At 49.6% G+C, this 18,479-nt stretch overlaps 1 protein-coding gene across 2 annotated transcripts in view; it reads left to right on the top strand.

The window, feature by feature from the left end:
- Tet3 (tet methylcytosine dioxygenase 3) overlaps positions 1–18,479 on the top strand; it is a 94,210-nt gene that overhangs the window by 47,334 nt on the left and 28,397 nt on the right. For both annotated transcript variants that reach the window (XM_055596391.1, XM_055596392.1), the window contains exon 3: positions 2,468–4,622. In XM_055596391.1, the coding sequence (XP_055452366.1) occupies positions 2,468–4,622 (2,155 nt within the window). The remainder of the gene's footprint in view (positions 1–2,467; positions 4,623–18,479) is intronic.

Below are 18,479 nucleotides of genomic sequence, written 5' to 3'. Positions count from 1 at the left end.
AACAAGGGCATTGAGTGTTTTTAAAAAGATTTTTTTGTGTGTAAGCACGAGTGCCCATGGAGGCTAGAAGTGAGGTGTCGGCTCCCACTTAGTTACAGGGATTTGTGAGCCACTTAGTGTGGGTGCTGGGATTTGAACTCTGTTCTTCTGTTAGAGCCACAGGTGTTCTTAACTGCTGAACTAGTTCTTCAGCTCCAAGTCGGATTCTGTACTTGTAATTGCAACCTTTTGGAGGGGCACACAACTGAGGGTTGGACCTCGGGCGTCACACATTAGACCTGTGACCTACCATGGGGCTACATCCCCAGAAGTGTGCTCTTACCTATGACTTAACGATCCAAGTCAAGATTAGGGTAGACCAAGCGGTATCTTGTTCATGTTGCTGTTCCGGCTGCATCAGGAAGGCAATTGCTGCTTTACCCTAGTTTGAGATCTGACCTTTAAACACATATTTTGTTTCTGTAGCTTGGAGAGGCTCTTTCTTGATTATAGGCTTTGAGAGAGCACTTCCGGTGTTATGTACTAAACTGAAGTTTTATGTACCTGATGATTTCCTCATGAATAGATTCAGGTTCCACGTTTTGGCAGAAGTTCCCCTGAGTTTTGAGTCCTGTGTCTCATCCAAGTGTTGGTGGTGTCATATTGTAATGATGACTGTAATGGGTAATTTTGATTGGGTTAAAAAATACCTTGGACAGTAAGGCACACCCTTGGGTAGGTCTCTGCGGGCTTTTCTACAGAGGACTACCTGAAGGGATAAGACCCATTCTAAATGTGGGGACACCATTCTATGGACTGAGATTCTGTACGGAATGAAAAGGAAAAGCCGGCTAAGCGTCGGCATTTCCCTGTGTGTATTCAGTGTGAGCGAGGGATGTCACCTCGCTGTGTCTCAGACGCCTGACCGTCTCAGCTGTGTGCCTTCCTGCCATCAGACCGTACCCTCAGGCAGTGAGCCAAAACAAACCCCCTTCCCTTAAGTTGCTTCTGGTCAACTGTTTGGTAACTAAGGTTGATCACTTGGTTAAGGTGGTGTCTTTACTAAAATTCTCCCATGTGTCGGCTTTCCATTGCTGTCGGCAACAGAGATAGAAAAAAAAAAAGTTTTGGCAGTTGTTTAACGGTTTCAGAAGTTTCAGTCAGTGGCCACTTGGCTTCATCACAGCGTCTGAGGCAGGTCATCATGGTGGGCAACAGGTGGCAGAGCCAAGTGCTCGCTGGCCCCATGGAGCCGGGAAGCAAGGGAAGGAGCTGGGGTCCCGCGGACTTCTTTGCTCTACTCCCAGTCCTGCAGCTCCCCAGCAGCACTGCCTGCTTCAGCTGGAGCTTTTGAGGCCACGCCTCTGGAGGTGCTGCAGAGCTCCACTGGTGGCCTGTGCGGCAGCTGCTGTGGCCTTTGAGGTCTCAGCAGCTGTCAGTCTTGCAGCTCACCAGGCTCCCACCCACTGCCTGTGACTTGGAGTCTGTCACTCCTTCTAAGGTTTTTCTGGCCTTCCATAGAAAGGAAGGACTTTCCAGGGACAGATCTTGCAAACTTAATGCCATGCCTTTGTTTCCACTCTTACCTCGCTGAACCTAGGTCCTTTTGGCCCCACTTCAATCACACTTTCTCTTTCGTGGCCTGGGTGAGAGGCCTGATTGTTTTCAAGCAGGAGTTCAATGCATCATCCCAAATGGCCCTGCGTGGAGTGAGGCTAATCTCAATGTCGGGCAGAGCCAATCTCCATATGGGATGGGGCTCATCAGTAGGGTCAGTCATCGGTATTTCCCTCAGGGCTGTGTGGGAATGTTAGCTGGTTCTCCTACCTTGAGAGGATTTAACCGGGAGAGAAGGGAACTGTGGGTTTCCTCCCCAGTGGGAAGCTGTGGCTGATCCCTGCCCGGGCCAAGTGGGACAGCTTTCCAGCTTCCTGTTTACAACACACCATTCCACACTGGGGTTGGTTAGCTTGCTTTCCCTCCTCACACAGAAACAGAGTCGGCAGGAGGACCCTGGGATGACTTTGGTTATTGGAAGCTTTAGGGTCTTTTTGGTTTTTGTGATTGATCTGAGCTCTCACAGGGTCCAGTGACACTTAGGACTCCGCATAGAATGTCTCCGTGTGTTTACACGTGTGCACACGGTGTATGTATACGGAGGTCAGAGGACAGCCTTGGGTGTCACGGCTGAGGAGTCACCCTTCCCGACACCTCTTCCCCCACGTGGTCTCGCATTGGTCCAGAGCTTGCTAAGTAGGCCAGAGCAAAGCCCGAGGACCACCCTGTCTCCCCTCCCCAGCTGAGATTACAAGTTGGGAAAGCCAGCTAAAGAGTGGAGATGCATGAAGAAAAGTCTGAGGCTCAGCGAGTAGCAGGGAGAGAATTTGCCAGAAAAGAGGGGCGCAATTTGAAGTGTACCTGGGCAGTGTGAAGTGGGGTGACACTTTACAGAGAGTGTGGTTTATGTTTTTCCTTCTCTTCTCTCCAGACAGGCTCAGAGCTCAGCCCGGTTGATGGACCTGTTCCAGGTCAGATGGACTCAGGGCCAGTGTACCATGGTGATTCAAGGCAGCTAAGCACCTCAGGGGCGCCGGTCAATGGTGCTAGAGAGCCCGCTGGACCCAGTCTGCTGGGAGCTGCGGGGCCTTGGCGGGTAGACCAGAAGCCCGACTGGGACGCTGCCTCAGGCCCTGCTCACAGTGCTCGCCTGGAAGATGCCCACGATCTGGTGGCCTTTTCGGCTGTGGCCGAAGCTGTGTCTTCATATGGGGCCCTTAGCACCCGACTCTATGAAACCTTCAACCGTGAGATGAGTCGTGGGGCTGTGAACAGCAGCAGGGGCACCCGACCCGAGAGCTGCTCTGAGGGCAGTGAAGACCTTGACACGCTACAGACAGCCCTGGCCCTCGCAAGGCATGGCATGAAACCACCCAACTGCAATTGCGATGGCCCAGAGTGCCCCGACTACCTCGAGTGGCTGGAGGGGAAGATCAAGTCTGTGGCCATGGAGGGAGGGCAGGAGCGGCCCCGGCTCCCAGGCACTCTGCCTCCTGCTGAAGCCAGCCTCCCAAACCCAAGCACCAGACCACTCCTTAGCTCTGAGGTGCCCCAGGCACCTCCCCTGGAGGGCCTGCCTCTGTCCCAGAGCGCCCTGAGCATTGCCAAGGAAAAAAACATCAGCCTGCAGACAGCCATTGCCATCGAGGCCCTCACCCAACTCTCCTCTGCTCTCCCTCAGCCTTCCCACTCCTCCTCCCAGGCCTCTTGTCCACTCCCGGAGGCCTTGTCCCCTTCTGCCCCTTTCCGGTCTCCCCAGTCCTACCTCCGGGCCCCCTCATGGCCTGTGGTTCCCCCAGAGGAGCATCCAACTTTTGTTCCTGATAGCCCCACCTTCCCTCCAGCGACTCCAAGAACTGAGTTTCCAGAAGCATGGGGCACGGACACCCCTCCAGCAACACCCCGGAACTCCTGGCCTGTGCCTCGCCCAAGCCCTGACCCTATGGCTGAACTGGAGCAGTTATTGGGCAGCGCCAGTGATTACATCCAGTCAGTATTCAAGCGGCCTGAGGCCCTGCCCACCAAGCCCAAGGTCAAGGTTGAGGCCCCTTCTTCCTCCCCGGCCCCCGCACCATCCCCTGTTTCCCAGAGGGAGGCTCCCCTGCCATCGTCAGAGCCCGACACCCACCAGAAGGCCCAGACAGCGCTGCAGCAACACCTTCATCACAAGCGCAACCTGTTCTTGGAACAGGCCCATGAAGCCTCCTTCCCTGCTCCCACGGAGCCTCAGGCTCCTGGCTGGTGGGCTCCGCCAGGCTCACCTGCCCCACGGCCTCCTGACAAACCACCTAAGGAGAAGAAGAAGAGGCCCCTTACCCCAGCTGGAGGTGCTGTGGGAGCGGAGAAAACCACCCCTGGGATTAAGACCAGTGTCCGAAAGCCCATTCAGATCAAGAAGTCCAGGTCCCGGGACATGCAGCCTCTCTTCCTGCCTCTTAGGCAGATTATTCTGGAAGGGCTAAAATCCCAAACCTCAGAAGGACAGGCACTTCCACCCACCCAGCTCCCTGCCCTGCCTCCCGCCTCCCAGGGTGCTGCCTCCCAGAGCTCTGCTGCCCCTCTACCCTCAGAACCTTCTCTTGCGCTATTTGCACCTAGTCCCTCCGGGGGCAGCCTGCTGCCCCCTACTCAGGAAATGAGGGCCCCCAGCCCTGTGGCAGCCATGCAGCCAGGCTCCACTGGTGGCCCCCTTCCCCCTGCCGATGACAAGCTGGAGGAGCTCATCCGGCAATTTGAGGCTGAATTTGGGGATAGCTTTGGGCTTCCTGGTCCTCCTTCGGTGCCCATTCAAGACCCTGAAAACCAGTCAATGTGTCTCCCAGCTCCAGAGAGCCCTTTTGCCGCTCGCTCCCCCAAGAAGATCAAGATTGAGTCCTCAGGGGCTGTGACTGTGCTCTCAACCACCTGCTTCCATTCAGAGGAGGGAGGGCAGGAAGCCACACCCACCAAGGCTGAGAACCCACTGACGCCCACCCTCAGCGGCTTTTTGGAATCACCTCTGAAGTACCTAGACACACCTACCAAGAGTCTGCTGGACACGCCTGCCAAGAAGGCCCAGGCTGAGTTTCCCACCTGCGATTGTGTTGGTAAGTCCATTCGAGTGTTAGGGAAGGACAGAGTTGCCCGGCGGGCTTGGGTTTCAAGGCACTTCTGGCACAGGGCTTACTGACTGCCTACTGCTGTGCTGTGCTCTGGGAAACGAGCTGGCAGGTACATGGAAAAAAAAGGAAACTGATGCCACTGTAGCCGAAGCCGCCGTCAGAGACGCTGTCTTCCTTTCCTTTCCTGTTGCTGCCATAAAATACTCAGCTAAAAGCAACTTAAAGGAAAACAAGTTTATCTTGGCTCACTGTTCAAGGGTGCCATCTATCAGGGCAGGGGAGTCAAAGAGAGAGGAGTTTGAGGCAGCTGGTCAACCACAGCCAGGAAGCAGAAGATGAATGCTTGCTGGTGCCCAGCTCCTTTCTCCTCTAATGTAATCAGAATGTCAGCCGGGGCATGGTGCTGCCCACAGGGGCTGGCCTTCTATGTCAAGGTTAAACCCCCCCCCCCCCAAACATGCCCCGAGGCCCACCTCCCAGGTGGTTTTAGATTCTGTGCCCTGACATCACAGAGGCCTTCCTGCAAAAGATGGCGCCTTTGCATAGCCCTATTCTAGGAGTGAGGAGTGCCTCTGGCTGAAAGTAGGATTTTGTTTGGAATCTTTTTGGCCTAGGGAGAAAAGAAAAGAGCAAAGTAGGATGAGGTGGCTTGAAGGTGGTGGACAGGGTTCAGATCAGTCAGGGCCCAGGGGCCAGTGTCAGGAGATGGACCCAGGCAGAGCAGTGTGCTCCTGAAGGTTTGAAAGCAAGTGATGTCCTTGTTATCTTGTACATTTGAAAAACTTCTGGCTTATGGTGGAAGAAGAGACTAACCCGGAACAGGAACTGTAAGGAAAACACCATGAGAGGGAGAGAGAGAGTGTCTGAGGGGGAGGGAGGAGAAGAAGCAGATGGATGATGGTCCAGGAAGAGGTCTTGGCCATGGCAGTGTTGTTCACTCAGGACAGGTTTGGAGTGGCTGTGCAGCTAGAAGCAACACACGTACCGGTTCTGTCACGGTTAGATCTGGGCCGGGTGTCCCTGTTCCACAGGTCAGGGCAAGACAGCCCATCAGTCTGTAGGCCTTGCCCTGGGCGCTGAGGATACTGCACGGATGTGACAGTCTCAGGAGGTTCTTGCTGCTGCACTAGCAGCCCTGGCTCTGCTCTGGTTCCTGTGCCCTGCTACTTAAGAAAGGCCCATGAACGGCACATGCCTTTTAGTATTGGCTGAACGAACACAGCAACGCTCCCGAAAAGCACACTGAATTCTTGTGGCTGTGTGATACACAAAGGCTGTCTTCCTGAGTTGTTAAAATGTGAGAACAGCAAATGATTTATAAGGTGCTTGTCCCAGTGAGTGAGGGGCTCTGGACTTCCATCCTCTCCAGCAACCCCAGACTCTGGGAGTCCGTGATAGGATTTACTCGTTATGCCCTGGGTTTCTTTGAGGGGTGAAGAGCACTCATGAGCTCTGCTCCTTGTCAGATATGACTGTAAGGTACGGCCGTGAAGCCCTTGGTCCCCAGTGTTTAGGGGAAGTGTGTACAGACCATGAGCATGGCCCCTCTTGCCCTTCTGTGTTTGTATGTCTGCCCCAATTGTCTGAATATAGTGCCCCGATCTCCTTCCCTACTGCTTAAGGCTTAGTTGGTCCTTAATAAATGTGTTACTTTCAAAATCTCATTTTATGACTGTGAGGGTTGGTCGAGGCTGCTTTAGACTCTGAGGTGTAGCTCCATCACTCCCTAGCTGTGAGTGCTTGGACCCTTCTCTAACCTTTAAGTGTATCCTAGAGGGCGATGACCTGAAGCAGGAAGCCGCTGAGAGCGACAGTACTAGTCACGAAACACTGCTTAGCTCCAGGCAGCTCCAAGTCAGTCACCACCTCATTTGATCACCGTGCAGGCACAGGGTGTGAGGGTTGGAGCCGGCTCCACTTCAACAGGTGGAAGCAAAAGTCAGGCTAAATACTGTTCCAAGGTCATAAAAGTGGTAGAATCGAGATTTGAACTTAAGCACTTGGGCTCTTAACCACCTTGCACACTCTTATTTTTCTTTTAGCTTTTTGTATGTGTATGGTGCAGGGGAAGTCAGAAAACAACTTGTTGATGGTTTTCTCTTTTATTAAGTGGGCTTTCAGGGCTTAGATTCAGGTCCTCAGGCTTGTGCTGCAGACCGTTACTACTGAGCCAAGTCTGCAGGCTCCCCAGCAGGCCATATTGTGACTGAAACTGGTTAACTGATAAGCAAGGCCTAACTACCACAAACAGCAGCAGATGAAGGGGTTTGCCTCCAGCTTCTGGAGGGCCTGAGGCTCCTGTTAGGAAAGACAGTGAGTATTATTTTAGAAGCATCTGGAGCCCCGTGTTCAGAATGGGCCTTTTCAGTTGCTCTGGGTAGAGTAAATCAGTGAAGAAGGTTTTCCAACAAAAGAGCTCACTCTGAGATCCATGACAGATGGGGAACATCCCACATTCCAAAAATTTCTCCCTTACCTTTGGTAGGCAGAATTTGCAGGTTGACATAAGTTTTCTGGGCTATGAAGTGAGTCTTGGAGAGTCCACTAAACATTCATAACATATGCTGAAAAACATATGCTTGCTTCTCTTGCAGAGGACCTAGGTTTGGTTACTAGCACCCCCTTAACAGAGGTTCAACACCATCTCTAACTCCAGTTCTAGGGCGTCTGACTCCCTCTTCTGGCCTCTGTTGGTACCAGGCACAAACATGGCACATACATAGACGCAGACAAACACACACAGCATGTAAACACAAACAAACGTGATCTTTACTGTTGAGAGTGTGTGGGTGTTGCAGTGTTCCTGATGTTTTGAAGTTTGCATTGGAGATATCTTATTTGCCTTAACTATCCTGTAACCCTTGGCAGGAATGGGCAGGGTACTGGACTGTGGGGACTGCTGTGTCCACACCCAGTAATGGAGAAATGCCCAGAGAGAAAGATTAGGACAGAGAACGAATCCGAACGCTATCTTAGTGGGAAAGGCTTCCTTTAGGATCTAGTCACTATTTCATAGATGAGAAAGCAATCTGGGTTAGCTTTTAACCGTGTCTTTATGTATCTGAGGAGCAGCCAGCAGGAGGCTGTGGGAACTACCCAGAGCCCAGGCAGGAGGTTAGCTGTGTGTGGCCAGGAGGCATGTCTCGTAGAACTGGTGCATTTTAGGCCTGGTATCCTGCCTAAAGAAGTGGGTACGAGAAAATGCTTGTGTGAAAGCCTAGGGGAGGGAGTGATGTGCAGCAGATGTGGCTGGTTTCAGTGACTACCGGGTAACATCGGTAGGGACAGCCCGGAGTGGAGAACACGCACTTATCTTGGTTTGTAATCACATAGAGTCTACTTCCTGTAACTTGCTTTTTTTTTTTTTTTTTTTTTTTTTGAAAATTTGTTCCCTTCCCTTGTGTTCATTTTGATACGATAGTCTTAAAATATTTTTAAAACAATAGGGCATTTGGATAAAATGCCCTATTGAATCTGGTCCTAAGTTAAGGGATCAAAGAAAACTTCCTGGCAAAGCTGATGTCTGAGTTTTTAGAGGATCATAGGCAGTAAACAGGAATACAGTTGCTAAGGAAAGGACTGTGAGTACAGGGAAGTGAAAGGGCAAAACCACATGAGATGTGGTGAGGAGAGACGCGAGAAAGACGAGTTCTGGTGTGGCTGGTATGTTCACTGGGAGTGGTGGGAGAGCGGTTTCAGGGGAAGGAGAGATGACACTAAAAGCAGAGAAACCAGTTTGCAAGCTCAAGCAAGAAATCGTGGGTGCTTGGCTTAAGAGTAACTGCCAAAGGCTAGGCATGGTGGCACATGCCCTTAATCCCAGCACTCGGAGGCAGAGGCAGTGGGTCCCTGAGGGCAGCCAGGGCTCTGTAGAGAAACAGAGAAACCCTATCTCAAAATAATAGTAATTAAAAAGAAAAAAATAGTGACTGCTGGTTAGGAAAGAGGGGAAAGATGGACAGAACTTCAGCAGTGGCAGGTGATAGGAGTGGAGGAGGAGGAACAGTTGATGTGACTCTTGAGATTTCAGGTTGGACAGCAGGCTGTGCGTTAGAGCAGAACGACAGGCCAGCGTGGCAGATGTGTGAGAGGAGTCAAGACTGGATCCAGGAGTTAGAGGTGCTGCTGTAATTGATGATGATGGACATTGCAGTTGTGGTCATTTCCAGACTAGATGTGTAGACCAGAAAGAAGCCTGACAATAGAGATGACCAATGTTTAGGGGTACGGGCTCACATTGGGGATGAAGGTCATACAGGAAGATTTGGAAGAAAAGGCAGGATAAAGTCCAACCTAGCCCCCCTTCCGGGGAGCTATGAGCATCAAGTGCTGAGTGAGTCAGTGTTTGACGCTGGCTGACAGTGTTCTGTGTGCTCATTTTTGCAGTTAAAGCCTATGTTTCTTGATGACAGTATTGCCCCTTGTAGTTCTGACACATCTAGGCTGGCAGGTGCCCTGCATATTTTTGGGTTAACTGGCCAACCTTATTCCACCTCTGTATTCCATCTCATCAGAGATGTGCGATAAGCATAGGGCAATCTCTTCACAGTCTATCTTTGTGGTCAGCTGTAGACCTGTTATATAAAGGAAGGTCTATTGCCAGCAACATAGACTTCAGCAGGTGATCTGATCACGTTGAGGAATTTCTTCCAGTAACCCTGACCCAGGACAGGGCCTGACCATCTGCCTGTCCCGCTCTCAGGAAGTGTTATGCAGTGGGTGCTTTTGGAAATGGATTTTATTGGCTGTATACTCCAGTAGCGTTGCATGAAAAAGCCGAGCCCTTACAGAGGATTGCTAAGTGTAGAGAAAACCCGATGTGATCTGGGCGTTGGCTGTACGTGGTCTCTGTGTCCCAGTGTCACAAAGCAGTGCTTGCAGTCCCCATGTGCATTCTGCTTTTAGCTTTCCCTACTGGGAAAGTGGAGGCCCTGGTGTCTACTACAGTTTCCTTCGTCTGTGTGCGAGTGTGCTCATGTGCCACAGCATGCTTGTGGAGGTCAAAGGTAGTTGTGTCTCTTTGCACTGTGTGGGTCTTGGGGCTCTAACTCTGGCTGTCAGACTTCAGCAACCGCTTTACTTGCTCTCCGTAGTGTGCCTGTAGAGGGGAAGGGGAAGGTAGGAGGTCATTCAGAAGCTGAGAGGCCTCTCTTTCATTATGAGTGCTTTTTATTTGCCTCTTGCTAATGATAGAAAAATGTTTTGTTTCTTCCCCCAGTCTGGTAGGTGTAGAACAGAGCTTTCTTTCTGTCTTAAAGAGTATAAGATGAAGTGCATAGGGTTAAGGAAAATACCCCAAGCCATGTGGGAGGTATTCTCCCAAAAATAATATGTTGCTCTCCTCAGCTCTCCCCAAGAGGAGCGCATATATATTTTAGAAAGAAAGAGAAAGAAGAAACCTCACTTTGCTTCTTGTCTCACTGGCCGGCGTAAGGAGAGAAAGCAGAGTTTAAGACTTAAATCATTTTTCTCTTTACCTTAATGGAGAAGGGAAAAATACCACATGGGACTGAAAGGGAAAAAATAGTGACCTAATATCCAGATAGCAAAATATTCCTGATGAAAGGAGCCCAAAGGAATACAATAAAAGAAGAAAGTTTCCGTGCCTGAAAACCAGCACTGGCCCTAATCTTAAGCCACAGGTGCCAGGCTTGTCTGCCAGCATAGAAGCTTGTCCTGAGAACAGCAGTAGGGTGCACAGCACTGGGTACTGGGGAAACAATCCTGGCCCCTCAGGAGCCCTACAACTTAGAGACCAGAGACCACCTGTGAAGTCGCCAAGTGGGACTTCACACTCCGGCATTTGGCTGGGTAAGCCCTCAGCTCTGGTTGGCTGGCAGCAACGGAAGCCAGACACCACGAGCCAACTCTGTAGATGAGACCCAGCAGTGTTAGACTGGGGCCATTGTGCAGAGCATGATATTCACTGAAACTCCAGGCAAAAGTCTTCCCTAATGTGAGCCTTTAAAAAAACTGGATGGAGTAGCACAAAGTGAGAGTCCCCCCAACAGGACGGATCTTCTAACCCAACCCTCAGCACACAAAGCTAGAGAGTTACAGGCGTTTAACTCCATCAAACGGACACCTGGAGCCAAAACTCCTGCCGTCTCTGGTCCCCTTCCAGCCCACTGAGCTGTCTTCTTCTCTGGCTTTATTTCTAAGGGAAGAATTTGAGCAGCGGCTAAGTAAACGAGGGTAACATTCTGTTTAGGGCAAATGAGTCTAGAACCCGTGTTTTAATAGGAGGGCTACCTTATCCCTCTCTTGACTGAAGGCATTTTGGGTTGGCAGAGCAGATGCAATGCTGCTGACATCCAAAGGCCACAGATGCCGCCAAGCTCCGGCCGGCCACACGGTACAGCTTACAGGAAAAAAGTATGTACCTCACAACATGCATTGCAAAATGGTATAAGAAGCTGCAGGTGAGAAGCCTTGGGCATAAGCTTTCCCTCTCAAAGATTACCTAATGTTGAGGCTGGTGATACTTGCCTGTAATCCTAACTTCTCTGGTGCCTGAGGTAGGAAGATCAAAAGTTCAGGATCTGATTAGAGTGAGGTCAAGGCCAGCCCAGACAATTCTTGTCTCAGAATGAAAAGCAAAAACGTGTGTGTGTGAGTGAGTGTGTGTGTGTGTGTGTGAGTGTGTGTGTGTGTGTGTGAGTGTGTATGTGTGTGTGCGTGTGTGCGCGTGCGCTCTCCTACGCCCTCGCCCTTGAGAACTGAAATTAGAAACGAGGAAAGGCCACCTATGGTGTGGGGCGGCATAGAGGCATATTAAAAACTGAGGCTTTCACCCAGTAGTAAGAATGAGGGTAGACCTCTGATCACATGCCTTCAGTCCCAGCACTTGGGAGGCAGAGGCAGGCAGAACTCTGAATTTATCCCTAGGACTGAGGCTGTGTTCTGTCGGTGGCGCTGTTAGCTAGCCAGAGTGGTTGTAATGACTTAAACTCATACCAGCTTGACTCCGCATCCCTGCCAGCAAGCAGTACCAGTATCTGCCACTGTGGTGTGTGACAGAACCTCTTTGTGCCTTTATGCACATCTCCTTAGTGGCTAATGAGGTTGAGTGCTTTTCATATGCCCCTTAAGTAAAGGGGCCCTGTGAGTCTCTTGACCTGTGTAGCTATTACTGATTAGTAAAGATTTTTAGGTCTGATGTAGCTATTGCAGTTCTGAGTAGGGTATTGCAATATTGTTGAATGACTGAGATCAGTGCTCGGTTAAAAACATGCAGGACTGTATACAATGACAGACAGGGGAGTTGTGCCAGGGGAGGGGCTAGCAGTAAATGCTGAGTACACTCGGATGTACAGAATATAGAATAACTGATAGTTCTCCTAAACAAAAGCTTCACCAGGCAGAGGTGTAGGTTCAAGGTCATCCTTGACTACAGATTGAAAATTGAGGCCTTAGAGATCAGAATGTCCAAATAAATAAAATACAGGACGTACTCACATTTGAAATGGATTTATTATATTACACATCTTTCTTTCTCCCTCCTCCTCTCTCCCCCTTTCCTTTCTTCCTCATTTCCCTTCCTCCCTGGCAGGGCCTCACATATCCTGTCTAGCCTGGGATTAACTCTGTAGACCAGGCTAGCCTGGAATTCAGAGATCTGCATACCTCTGCCTCATGAATGCTGGGGTCAAAAGCATGTGCCATCACTCCCTGCTTATATTAAACACCTTGTAATCCAGAGAGGGAAGTGTATTCACAAGGACACTACCAAAACGCAGATGGTAACGGAAATGGAAGTAGTTCTAGAGGCACTAAAATCCTTCCTCTCCAAAGGTGCCATTAGTGTTAGCAAAAACATGAGATTGTCCACGTTAGAGATGGTGTGGTGGGGGAATACAAAACTCTATGGCAAAAATAGGAAATAATGAAAATTAGAAGCAATAAACATGGAAAACCAAAGGTCAGAAAACTAAATGTTATAAATAGGCTCAGCCCCCTCCCCCCAGTGACTTGCAGGTTCGGTGTTATCACCAAGAAGGCTGTTGCAGCTCATTTTGCTGCGGGAAGCACCATGCATTGCTTGCTGATTCACAGTACATGCAGCCCATTATTTCAGCCCTGCAGAGTGGCATCTCCCTGGCCTGGTGGCGCGGCATGGCCTGCAGAGGGCTCTTGCGGGGTGCTGTAATCCTGGCTACACTGTTGTGAAATTCTGCGGGTGTGCTTGGCAGGGCCGGCAAATCTAAGTGACCACCAGAGCGATCAGGGCTAGCTTGTCCGCTTGTCACATCTGCACTGAGGTTTGTGGTGTGGGCTAATGAGCTTCTGGATGCTTGTGTCTCCTGTGGACTGCAAGTAAGATGAAGGATGTGTTTAGCTTAGGTGACACTCCTCCACCCCCACTCCAGGGCTTCCCATCACTCCCTCTGTTAGCGATGCCATTTTCCCCACCAGCTTAGGGTAGTGAGAGCCGGGTTAGTGCTTTTATAAAGTTACTTTGTCCCTTTTGCATCCAACAGTCATCCTTGGGATTGCCAAAGCTGTTCAGGTCCCCATGATCTTTGAATGGATTAATTTTTCATTGGTGATGACAGAGTAATGGTTTTGTCATTCTGTCTGTCTTTCTTATATTTAATTCCTGGATTTTTCTGAATGTTAGCAGATTTAGAAAGCATTTTCTCTAGGTGAAATAGTCCAGTCACAGAAACATGGTTCCACTTAGGTAAGATATCCTACAGAGTCAGCTTTGCAAGTTCCCGCTTCTCCACACCCTTGACTCTCTGACAGCCATCACTCTGTCTATTTAAAGTGTCCTCAAAAAGAACGTGCTCTGACTCAGTATTGAGACAAGAAGTTACTATGTACGCGGGTCAGAGCCTTGCTGCATTCTCCGGGGACCTGCGTTTACATCCTAGCTCTCAGGTTGGGTGGCTCACAACTACCTGAAACTCTAGCTTCCGGGGGCCTAATGCCACCTTCTGGCCTTCTTGAGTACCTGCACTCATATTCCACCATCACTTTTACAAAGACACTTGATGTTTAGCAATACACAAGTGGACACAGTGTACGTGGTGGTGAAAAGTGGTGACCTATTTATTTAGCTCACATTGTTCTCGTTGTTCTCTATATGTACTGATAGATGTGTCTCTTTAAACAAGTCTAAGCTTTTTCAAAAAGCTCAATTTCTAATGATACAAAGGTGTTCCCATGGTTTAGAAAGCAGTTTCCCCCCCTTTTTTTTTTTTTTTTTTGTGCCTGCAAACATTGTACAAAAAAAAAGCCAATGAAATGTTTTTTTCTGTGGCTGTGTGGTTTCATCAACTAAGCCCTCTCTTCCAGTGTCTATTTAATGTCTGTTTGCTGCAGTTGCCTTCTTTCGCTCAGGTGCTCCCAGATTTGACTAGTTGGAGGCACATTCAGGCCAGCTCCAATGCTCTTTGGACATGATTTAACCTTGCCCACTCCCCAGGCGTGTTTGCTATCTGTGTGTGTTTGCTTTTTATACAACATGTTCAGAATACATGCTGTTACTCTTCTGGCCTTAGATCTTGAATCTTAGACCTTCCTCTAAGCCCGCCTGGTCTTTTGGTGGATAATATTACAAGTCAGAATAAAAGAGCTGGGAGTGTCCACAGCTCTTGAGAGTGTTAGAGCGTTTATTCTGTTTCAGTGAGTAGACACTAAGTTCGCAGTGATTGCTGTCGTTGGGCTCTTGATGGCCTCCAAGGGCCCCTGTGATGAAGGCTGGGTTCCTAGCTTGTGCCGCTACTGGGGGAAAGTGGAGCCCCTAGGGGGTGGGCCCTAATGGAAGTAAGTTAGGCTGTCGGGTGTGCACGCGTGTGACCAGACTCCTCCTGGGAAGATGCAGCACAGTCAACTACTCACCCCAGACAGGGGTCTCAAAAACAAACCCAAACCCGCCAGTGTACAGACACCACTGACATCCAGCTTAGTGGCCCAGTGAGTCTTCTTGGAGTTACATACAGGAGTATGGGTAAAGGGTTACCTACAGGAATAGAAATGACTCTGACAGCTGCATCCAAGGCCCAGCCCAGCATGGTCGGTGTCGCTCACGAAAGCTGGGAACGCGCAGCACAGCACACAGCCTGCAGACAGCCCAACAGGGTAGAGAGTGTCGTTTCCAAGTGACTCTGGTCTGAGCCTCTCCCAGCAGCAAAGCTCGTTTCTGCTGCTTTCAGGCAGCTGTTCTGGTCTCAGAGCCTTCTTTGCAGTGCAACCCTGGCTCTTACTGCCTGCTCTAGCAGAGGGGCATAGTGAAGACAGTAAGTTTCAGGGACTTCCTGAAGCTAGTTTGATTTGCTTACTTTCCTGCTTCGAGAGCCTCCCTGCAGGACCCACCTCCTTCCTCCTCTCTGCTTCCTAGCTACCGTACATAAGGAGAACAAGCCTATGGCCTGCATTCCCACTGTGATACTTTGTGCTGCCACAGGCCCAAACATAAGGGCAAAGTGACCATGGGCTAAAATCTTTTGACCCCAAGAGCTAAAGCAAACCTTTTCTCATTAGAAGTTCGTTAGCTCAAGTGTGTAGGTCTCTGTCATGTTGAAATGCTGAGCAATACATCAAGCATTTGCAATTCAAATTAAGCCTCGGGTTTTCACATAACTTCATATTTATAGTATCTCTTAATACTAATGTTAATGCCTAATTCAGGAACCTATAAAAGTTGCCATGTGTAATGATGTCTATGTAAAACAAAATCGGGCCAGTGGAGTGGCTCCGTTTATGTACCCAGGCTTGCTTCCAGAACCCATGCCAAGGTTGAGAGAGAACAGACTCCATAAAGCTGTCCTCCCACCTCAATACGTGTGTTGTGGCACATATGTGCACACACAAAATACATTTTTAAGGCAAAAACTGTAAAGTGAGATATTTATATAACAAGAAATGGGCACTGTTGGGGTTTATGTGTGTACACACAAGTTTCATAGTTAAACATACATGTTGTGTCAGACTTCTTTTCATTAATGTTCATCCCCACATGAAAACATACTCAGGAAAGGGCACACTTACAAGAAATGGTGCTTGTAAGACACACCTGGGCTGTGTTGTCAGCTGTGGCCTTGGCTTTTCCGGGGTGTCTTCCCTGTGTTTCGGCAGCCCTCCCAGAGAAACCTGACCAGCCGGTTTCCAGATAGGCTTGGTTTGGGGCATAATTGCCAGGCTTCAGTTTTCAGCTTCACCTTGGACGTCTCCTTCCTTCTCTGCAAATTGTGTAAGTTGAAGTTTTCTGACGTGGGGCAGAAGGCAGCCACCAGAGCTACCCAGGTGTTCAGTTGCCTTGCAATACCCTGTAGTCAGTTCATTCCTTTGCATTTCCTCTACGTAGCAGAAGCTGGAGCAAAGCCCAGGAGCTCTGTCGTAGTCTCACATTCTGTTTTCTGTATGCCATGATGTAGCTGTCTACTAGCCCCTATAAAGAGCGTTCAAGCCACTAACTCCAACCCTCATGCTCTCGAGGCTGCTCTCTCCCAGCCTCCACCATGCTTCCTCTGCCGTCTTCTGTTTTTGTATGGTTCAAAATAGGGTGTATGTGGAGTAAGTCATTTTTTTCTCTAACTGTGGTTGAAGCCATTCATAAAATGCTGAGGACTTGGTACCTGACAGCTCCTCTGATCCTCAGCTGCTCTGTAATGTATAACTATCATTTAATTGCTTGGAACTTAGGAAGGTTGTGTAAGTTGCTCACAGCCCCACAGTCGTTGACAGAGCCTGAACAAAAGCAGCCTGTTGAGTTCATGAGCCTTTTATTTTGCACCCAGAGGCATAGGGATTAGAGAGGTTGGGGACGTAGCCACCACTGTTGCCCAGGCTCTTGTCCACAAGATCCATATTTGTTCTCATGTGTATCACTAGCAGTTACATAATAGAACGATCCTCTCCTTGATGCCTGGCATGTACAAGGTGCTCTGGGAAAGCCTAGTAGGGCCTGACAAGATACACAGCCTATCAGCTAGGCCTTACGGATGAGCTCTTGAGCTGAGGCGATGGCTCAGTGGGTAAAATGCTTGTTGGGTGAGCATAAGGGCCAGCACTGGGGTCCCCAGGACCCACATGAAAATCTGTAGCCCCAGTAGTGGGGTGAAGGACACAGGTGGCCCATGGGGCTCACTGGACAGCCAGTCTAGCCAAAAAGGTGAGCTCCATGTTCAAAGAGAAATATTACCTCAAAAAAAAGGGGGAAGTCTATGGGGGTGGCTCAGTGAATAAAGTGCTCACAGTACATGAGGGCTGGAATTTGGGTCCCCATAGCCCACACAGATGTGCATGGCATCATACCTGTAATTCTGATACTCCAAAGGGTGACCAGGGATCCTGGAGCAAGCGAGACCAGCTGGATTGGCCAAGTCTAGGTTCAGTTTTGAGACTTTTGTCTTAATGAACTTGAAGATGGATCAAGGAAAGATGCTTGTTGGCCATCTCGAGCCCCTGAACACATGTGCACATCCATGTATCTGCCTTTGTGTGGGCATGCACGTAAGATATGCAGTATCGATGCTTGTCCGACACACGAGCAGGTGAGCGAGTGCATGCTTACGTATGCACACGACACATTTAAAAGAGAAACGAAGGGAGGTGCCATTGTCCCCAAGAAAGCACTTAAGGACGCAAGGGCCTGTGCGGGTGTGTGGCAGGAGGCCGTGTTGGTGCTCGGGTGAGCGTAGGGGTTGTGCTGAGATGGTGGGGCAGTTTGCTGTGGACGCAGTGGTGAAATGTGTTCTGTCTGGCATCCTCAGCAGGAAGAGCCGTGAGCAGCCCTCTGTGTGGGGAACGTCACTGTGGTTAGAAAAGGGAGACGGTCCTAGAGGCTGGAGAGCCACCAGAAGCCTCTGCTCCTTGGCTAAGGGGCGGACTGAACTCGGTGTAAGCCTGCCATCAACATGGCGCTAGCATTGGTAATGACCCGCGTATACCTTCATGCTTACATATGTACAGATATGTAACGCAGATGTGTGTGTTATGTGTAACATTGGAAGCATGCCCCCCCCAAAAATACCTGGAAGTCATTTTCTGTACATGAGTCTAATTCCAGCTGCGTACTAAGCCAACATAGGGTTCAGTAATCGTCCTTGGCGGTGGGACCGTAGGTTACCTCTGCAGAATTTCCCATCACAAGCAATGGTACATGAACATTTGTGTCCCATCCCCCATCCCCATCTGCTTCCCCACCCTAACCCCTGACCTTCAGTTAAGATGACTCTCTGTATAGCCCACAATGGCCTGGAACTGGCTGTGTAGCCCAAGCTGGCCTCAACCTCAAGAAGCATTTTCCTCATTCTCCTGAGTGCTGAGCTGACAGACACGTGCAGTCACGTGGGGCTCGTGCCCACATGCAAACACAGCCAACTTCCTGAACATAAATTCTTTAAAACTGGGCCAGACCAGTCGTGCACTTGTTCTAGCCTGTGGCTGTGTGGCTTCCTGGGCACGGTCTTGGCAGAGGCTTTGACAAGCGACCCGTCGGAAAGGAGAGGACTGCTGAAGCCGCCTGTAACTCTCTAAGGAGCACCCCCCCCCTCCATTTAGTCACTGCCCTTCTGAGCTGTGGGAGAGCTTACGTATTAAGGAAATTAGTGTGTTGTTATAGATACTTCTCCCTGGTATGAATTCTTTTCTTCAGTTTGACTTCTGATTGTGATTATTGTAAGGGTCCCTCTAGTTAAGTTTATCAGGGTCTTTCCTTTTAAGTCAGTGGTTAGTGGATTTTATGTCATGTTTTGAGATATTTCCTACTCTGTGATTACTTGAATAAGCTTCTGGTTTTTTTTGTGTTTTTTTTTTTTCAGGTAATGTTTTAAAAGTCTATTATAAGGTGTGTGTGTGTGTGTGTGTGTGTGTGTGTGTGTGTGTGTGTGTGTG

Source organism: Psammomys obesus, unplaced genomic scaffold (genome assembly GCF_907164565.1).
Source record: "Psammomys obesus unplaced genomic scaffold, mPsaObe1.curated_primary_1811, whole genome shotgun sequence".
NCBI lineage: Eukaryota > Metazoa > Chordata > Mammalia > Rodentia > Muridae > Psammomys > Psammomys obesus.
Note: the sequence above shows the minus strand (reverse complement) of the source record. Positions and strands in the feature narration are given on the sequence as shown.